Source organism: Carassius carassius, chromosome 40 (assembly GCF_963082965.1).
Source record: "Carassius carassius chromosome 40, fCarCar2.1, whole genome shotgun sequence".
NCBI classification, from domain to species: domain Eukaryota; kingdom Metazoa; phylum Chordata; class Actinopteri; order Cypriniformes; family Cyprinidae; genus Carassius; species Carassius carassius.
The window spans coordinates 13,084,118-13,092,139 of NC_081794.1; the positions used below are offsets into that span (position 1 = coordinate 13,084,118).

Sequence of the window (8,022 nt, forward strand, 5' to 3'; positions counted from 1 at the left end):
TTTTGTTGTGCTCAGAAGAGTACGTGAATGATGTTTTTTTAGATCTATATGATGGTATAGGTTACACATCTTTTGTCCTCTGTTTCTGAATTAGCATCCTATTGAAGAATTTTGACCGCAGTAAAAAAAATAAAACAAAATAAATAAATTAAATTAGTATTTTTAAGAAATGTTTTTAGAAACTACACAGCTCTTAAAGAAACAGTACATGACAGGTAACTGAAGCATTATTACCACTTGGGTTTAAGCCCAAACTCATAGGCAGAAGCACAGAGGTCATGTTTTTTTTAGTATAATTTTGTATATATTATATGCTTCAATGTATGTATAGCATGTAGATTGTAAGATTTAGTGTATTTTTAGTTGAGGGAGGGAAGGATGCTGGTGTTTATGTAGAGCTCTCTACAGCCCTTGTTGTTCTATAAAACATGTTTCTACTAACTGCTGAAAAAGTTCTGTAAATATGTGAACTGAGTGCCTGTGCAATTAGAGATATACTTGAATACTCAGTTGTGGAGATGACAGAGTAATCAGCAGAATAAATGTGGTGTATCATACCAAGGCTACAACGTAGTTCCATACATTTAGTTGTTTTCTTTATATGTACAGTTGGTATTTTCACATTTTCAAAGAAATACGTTATGTTTTGCTGTTGCAGTCACATTTTGTCTCTTATTTTGACTTTTTGTTTCAGTTTTTCCCCTTGGTTATGGTGCAATAAACAAAGATTTTTTTGTTTGTTTTGTTTTTTGATAAAAATTGGACATCATTATCACTAAGAAGCATCTACATTTACATTAATACTTTGCTTTTATGTAATTGCTACAAAATCACATTTAGAGCAATTGTTTGTTCTAAAGTGATCAAATGTTTACTTCTGTTTAAATAGTTCAAATTGATCAATTATCTAGACTAGCTAATTATCTACAGTAGTCTAGCTAATGACCAGAGGCCATGTAGAAACATTTATGCTATAGTGGTTACAATTAAAGTGATTAGGAAATGTCTGGACTGTTTTATGACATGGTTCTTTATATATTAGCTCATAATGGTATGATAATTAAAAGCTGTCCCACTGTACCTGAAGGCCACTGTCCCACTTTATTTAACACATTAAGCTAAAAAGAGACAGTATTTAAAATAGAAATCCAGAAATAATCAGATATAATTTTCAATAATTTATATATATTTAAATTATGCTGCAGCAACAGCATATATATATATATATATATATATATATATATATATATATATATATATATATATATATATATATATATATATATATATATATATATATTTATATGTATATGTATATGTATATATATATATGTGTATATATATATATATATATATATATATATATATATATGTATATATATATATATATATATGTATATATATATATATATATATATATATATATATGTATATATATATATATACGTATATATTTATATATATGGTGAATTGCCCTAATGTGGGACATTTTTTGCATTTCAAATTTATGTGACATATTGCGATGTGTAGGGAAAACATTAAATCCACACCTAATACCATTTCACAAACCCCAGGATGCAGATAACACATTCATAAAAGAAATGACAGACATATTAGTGCTCTTAGTGCAATTCTTCTGAACAAAATATGCAGCTTCCTAATGTGGGACAGATGTGTTCCTAAAGTGGGACACTGAAAAGTCTATGATAAAAGGCCAAAATCACCTTTCATATAGAACAGTCAAATCTTAAAAGTTAGTATTTCTCTTGGTTATGGATGGATCAAATAATCAAACATCATCAGACAAATAATACAATATGATAGTTTTGATGCATTTATTATGCATTTAGTAAGACATTAAGCAACTGTTATCATAGACCTGTGATATGTTATGTAGATAGAATTCTTGACAATTCTCAAGTTCAACAAACACATACAACCACGGCAGGCATAACCTAGGCCTATTTGAAGGCAAAATATACAACCACAGTTGAGGCTTTAGGTTAGGTTAAGTTAAGTTTAACTTTATCGGCTAGATCAACCTTGATTCAGAATTCATGAACGTGCCGTGAACTGCTGTTAAAAACATTCAAGACGAATTTGCCTAATTCTTTTAATAATAAGAATAATATATATCAAAATGTGGTGCAAAAGCAATGTAAACATTAATAATGTTTTTAGGGTTAGAGTAATTTAAAGTGTTACATGCAGTTTTGTGTCTGGTGAGCATATAAATAGTGATGTAAAAAAAACCTCTATACAATGAGTATGAAGAAATTGAATGTAATTATGAAATTATGAAAAATGAAACAGTTATAAATTGGTATATTATTATAAAATCAATATTAACCAAACGAACCATTATAAATAATGTATTTTGATATAACATAACGTTGTACACCTATAACATTTGATAAAAAGGGAGACGGGGTCATTTTGCCCCTACCTTTTAATTATTAGGGGGAGTTTTGCCTGCAGCCCTGGTTAATGTCTGCCCCTGGTGCACAGTGTTTTTCTGCTGGTGCAGTAATGGTCTTGTGTGCAGTGGTCTGGTCTAGTTTGGGGGGACAGGGGGGCTGCAGCGATCACAGCAGCCGCAGACGGTCCAGCAGAGGAAACGGCGTCATGGGAACGGAGCGGGACTCCGCAGGGACCGTTATCAGATCGCACTCTCGGTGCACTCAGACAGGAAACGCCACATGAGCGTTTGTAAACTTCAATGTAAACGAACGAACGCAAAACAACGGAACGTGAATCCTTGTTCAAGCCTCACCTGCTAAATTATCAAATCAAGGGCGTTTTTGACGAATTGTAGCCTATCATTTAAAAAGAAAAATGAATGAGCTCGGTCCCAGATGTCCGAGCTGCATGTGTCCAAACAAGGAAGCGAGGTCGATCGGAGGCCACACACAGACATCTCGCGCTGCGGGCTGTTTGCTCGTGTTTCTCGGTCCCTCATATGCCACTTAATGTTCTTTTGAACACACATCCCCTTTTTAGTCACGGAAACACAATTTATGGCTATTATGCCGCATTATAGATTGCATCTACAGAAGCCAAGAGTCGTTGCCGAGAGATATGTGATTAACTCAACACAACATAAACAACCTGAAAGAGTTCATGCTAAAGCCACGAGATACATGTTTGTTAACGTTTCATTCGTCATTCAATTATAGTTAAGAGGATCAGACTATAAAAAGAAACACGAAAAATACAAAACACCCAATCCCGAGTAGGACCGGACCACCCAGAATCAAAGAGTGAATGAGTGACTGGAGTTTGTTGATCACGCCCCGGGTTCAGACGTTTACAGTAGTTCCAGTCATGTACGCCCATTATATGAGCATCTGAGCAGCAGCCGGTCACTTCTACAGTACACACACTCACAAACACTTCTCATGAGCGCTGCTTCATTTGTCTTGGCCAGCTAGAGCCTTTCTCATTACTAGAAACCATAAAGGCTTGCCACCCTGGACGTCTGATGATGTTTGACAGTTCGCAATATCCTTATAACTGTTTTAACTATGATGGAGAAGGATACCCCTCATGTGCCACTGATGAAGAGAAGAAAGTGTGTCGACCAGCTTACAGGTATTTCATTGTTGTTGTTATATATTATATTATATTATATTATATTATATTATATTATATTATATTATATTATATTATATTATATTATATTATATTATATTATATTATATTATATTATATTATATTATTGTTGTGAAATAATCTAACAATTATATTATATTCTATTCTATTATATCATATCAATAGTAGCCTAATTTACTAAATAATTATATATTAATTTAATAAATTAGCACTTTTTGTTTAGCACTTTTACAATTATTTTGTAAATTAAATTAAAAACTAGTTAATGTTATTATTGTTATGATGTTTTTTATTATTGTATATTTCAAAATGTATTTCTTAAGTTGGTACAATAATGAAGTGTTAGGCATTATAGAAAGTGATAACGTTTATAAGTAATTAAGGAAATGTTATTATAATAACACAAGTTATTAAATAAATATATATTATGTATATATGTGTATGTGTGTATGATCAAGTATTTATATATATATATAATTACAGCAATATGTATTAATTATCATAATTATAGTAACTTTAGCAATTATGAAAAGTTGTTTGCTGTTGGCTTGATAAGAATGCACTTGCAATGTGGAGTCTCTTACAATATTATCAATATTAATAGAGTAATAGAGTTTCATTTCAAGTATATTAATTTTATATTTAAAGTATATTTTTACATTTAAAGTATATCATATTTGTAATATTCTATTAATTATTTCCGCATATGTATGAATGATTACAAATAATCCTGTAAACCCTTAATTAGGGGATACAGAGCTTTGAAGGGACAAATCTTTTCTTACTCTTTCTCTGACATCTGTTTTCCGTCTCTGTCTATCAGTTACATTGCACTAATAGCAATGGCTATACAGCAGAGCCCCGAGAACAAAGTTACCCTATCAGGAATCTACGAGTTCATCATGAGGAGATTTCCTTATTACAGATCCAACCAGAGGGCTTGGCAAAACTCAATTCGTCATAACCTCTCTCTAAACAGCTGCTTTATAAAGGTATGATGGAGACTGGATGTGTATGTTAAAACGTAAACGTCAAAAAAAAAAAATAAATTAATGACCAATTTCCAATATATAAACAACCAGATTGTTTTTTTATGCTTTGCATCTGAAATCTGTACTCAGCTGCAATAAATGTTTAAGAAATAGTAAAGAAAACCCATAGTTATAATTAGTAAGGTAAAGGCATTATTACTAATGGGTTTCCTAACTTTAGGGGTTTGTTGTAACTGGCTGCTGATTATTCGTTTTCCTCAGGTGCCCCGTACGGAAGGTAACGAGAAAGGAAAAGGTAATTACTGGACATTCGCCACAGGCTGCGAGTCCATGCTGGACCTCTTTGAAAATGGCAACTTTCGTCGGCGCCGACGCAGACGCAACTTAAAAATGGGCCTGAAGGAGCCAGCCGAACCCTTTGTTGCCATGGACACTCATCAGGGCATTGCAGTAAGACCCATGGATTCAGATTCTTTCTGCCCTGTGAACACTAGTCACAGACCGGCCCAAAACAACTCGCCTCTCAGCAAACCTGAGCCTGAGATCAAATTCAGCATTGACTACATCCTCTCCACGCCGGACCCTCTGCCCGGGTTCAGAGCCCCTAACAGTGGAGCTGGAGCTGTGATCCATCATCTGGAGCCGCAACATCTCAGTCTACACTTCTGGACCATCTAACCAAAACCATAGACTGAAACAGTCAAAAAAAAAAAAAACTTTAAGGCTTCTATAGTGCGCAAACAGTCTTTCCCATAATGCAAATCTTGTCAAGTAGGCACATGCAGTTTGTTGTGTGCATATAGTGACTTAAAAATATAATAATACTGAATGATATTGATAATAATATATATAGAAAAATGCTCTTTTTGAAAAGATCCACATATCGTCATGAATCTTTGAAGGCATACCATCCTCAAAAAAGTAATATATTTATTTCATACTTAGAACAGTTCAAATCTCTTAACATTTTTCCTGATATGTCGCTCACAGCTTACTGATATAAAACTTATAATTTCACTTTATTTGGAGTACTACTTGTACACAATGCACATTTCTTAATATTAAGTCTAAATTGTGTTTTAATGTCACTGTTGATGAGGACTGTATGATATTTGAATAATATCTGTCTTTGAATGCAAGATATTTAAAGTGTACCTGAAGTATTGTAATAGTTCCCCACTTTATCACAAATATATACCTCAGTATATCTTAAGTTGGACTTTAGTTGCACGATTAAAGTGCATTAAGTACAAAATTAGTTGTTCCAAATTTATCAGACTTTAAGTATACCAGTATACCAAAAGTACAATAGCAGGGCATTTTTATTAAGCACATAAATATGTAAATGTATTTGTAGTATACTTAGCATGAAATAAATGTATTTCAAATATGTTATTTTTCACTAGGGCAGACAGCTGATTTTGATTAAATCAATCATTCTTTTAATGTCAAACATACTGTAGGAAATACTTTACAGTATGTCTCCATTTGTTAACATTAACATAAAAAAACAATTAGTTAAATATGACATTTACTAACGCATTAATAAAATAAAAAAGTTGTGTCTGTTCACATTTAATGGACTTGAGTTCACGTGAACATATACACATATTTTATTAACTAACTAATTGATAAATGCTATAATACATGTATTGCTTATTATCAGTAATATTAGCTAATGCATTAACTAATGGGACCTTATTGTAAAGGGTGACCCAAACATAACTCACGTTTTTCATTCCTCACCTTTAAAGTATAAAGTTAAAACTACAGATCTCATGCTCATCTGAGGTGTGTTGGTGTTGCAGGCACGGGTTTGTAGAATGTGAAGTGTTTGCAAGCAAATGCGCTAATATAGCTATGGGGTTGGTGTAATCAGCATTCCCTGCTTACTGCACAACTCTATTGTTTACATGTGTTGTTTATAATGTGTATCATTGGCCCTGACGGTCTGTGATCCGTATCAATCACTGATAGACTCCCCCGGGCAAAACCAGAGCTCTCCGTCTCTAAAGCCCTGTCATTTCGTTCGGGAATCTCTGTTTATATGAAAGTGTCTTTAAGCTTTTTTTTAAGGGAAAAGTGAGATGTGCTACTCTGCTGAATTGATCACAATATATCATAGCCCTTGTTTTGGTCAATTCATTTTTAGTCAAATTCAAACAAGCTTAGTGACCAACTAGCCTATGACACAATAAACAATATCTGCTAAATTTGTAGGTTTATAAGAGATAGCAATGCTGGAATCTATTAAATATTGTTTGACTGCCAATATAAGGCAATGAAGCAGTAATCATTTAAAATATTGCTTAAAGACTCTTTCTTTCCCCGTCTGCAACATTCAGGATCTGAAAAAACATTCTCTAAATATTCTAATCTTCTATAACAGATTAGATATTCTGACATTAGAATTGTGAACTTCTTACTAAAATGAAGCACTCGTTGAAAAAAAAACCAGGTTATGAATAAATGAACACTCTAGATTGCAGCCAGTTTTCAGTAATGTACTAATTAGGCAAATTATTTATGATTTATCATAAAGAACGAAAACAAGAGTGCTTGGTTTTCTTCATTTCCCACATACTGTTTGTAACTTACAAAGTAAAAAGTCCATTACGCACACATCAAGAAAATTCATATTAATGATATAGAAATGCTTTGACATATTTGAATAGACATAACTGAATATTAACGGACTGTCAGACAAGCGCAGTCTAACCTTCTCCAAATCTCCCTAATCTCTCTGACTGACCTTTTCCATTTATAAATGTGATTCAAACACTCTATTAGAATACATATCACTCATAAAGCCGGGAGTTTAGAGCGGAAGCCTGTTAACATTTATTTTCCTTCTAAGGTGTATCAATCATGGCTTGCTTTGTGCTCAGGAGGGGACATTTTTCAATTTAACCTTTATATTACGGAGTGACTGCATCAAAAGGGCTTCAACACACTTAACATGAGTGGCATTTAATATAACATTACACTTGCAAGGTTAGCCGGAGATGTGACCTTATTCAAATCCTGCTGCCACTACAACATCTATCCCGATGCAATTATAATTAAACGCCTTATGCCGGCTTGCAAATCCTCTGATCGATCACTGATATTAAGGTAAATATTGCACTGCCCCCAGTGAACATCTAACTCTAAAAGTGTTATGGATCAGCAGGTTTCTATTAACAGCGTTGTTGATGTTGTGCGCTCTGGTGTGGATATATTTGGGTAAATTAACTTAGCATAAAGTGCTTCAAGGCTTGATCTTAAAAGCCCCCATAAAAAAATAAAAAAATAAATCAAAGCTCCGACAGCATTCTTGCGTTAAGATTACTCTTATTTTTGTTAGAATGAAAAACCAATTCATAGTTCACCCATTAATGTGTCTCTTCTGGTTTAGGAATATTGTGACAGTGTTTTT

General features: G+C 33.1%; 1 protein-coding gene across 1 annotated transcript; it reads left to right on the forward strand.

Annotated features, from left to right (window-relative positions):
* The first annotated feature begins 3,286 nt into the window (after positions 1-3,286).
* LOC132122632 (forkhead box protein L3-like) lies at positions 3,287-5,921 on the forward strand. The gene is made up of 3 exons (XM_059532994.1): positions 3,287-3,591; positions 4,436-4,604; positions 4,866-5,921. Exons 1-3 carry the CDS (start codon positions 3,482-3,484, stop codon positions 5,280-5,282), a joined length of 696 nt encoding a protein of 231 aa, XP_059388977.1. The 5' UTR covers positions 3,287-3,481; the 3' UTR covers positions 5,283-5,921.
* Positions 5,922-8,022: the final 2,101 nt, after the last annotated feature.

Excerpts from the sequence above, each read along its gene's own strand:
- LOC132122632 (XM_059532994.1), top strand. The coding sequence starts at position 3,482 with ATGATGTTTGACAGTTCGCAATATCCTTATAACTGTTTTAACTATGAT. Across the intron at positions 3,592-4,435 it reads GTGTGTCGACCAGCTTACAG|TTACATTGCACTAATAGCAA; the intron begins GTATTTCATTGT and ends TCTGTCTATCAG. Across the intron at positions 4,605-4,865 it reads TAAACAGCTGCTTTATAAAG|GTGCCCCGTACGGAAGGTAA; the intron begins GTATGATGGAGA and ends CGTTTTCCTCAG.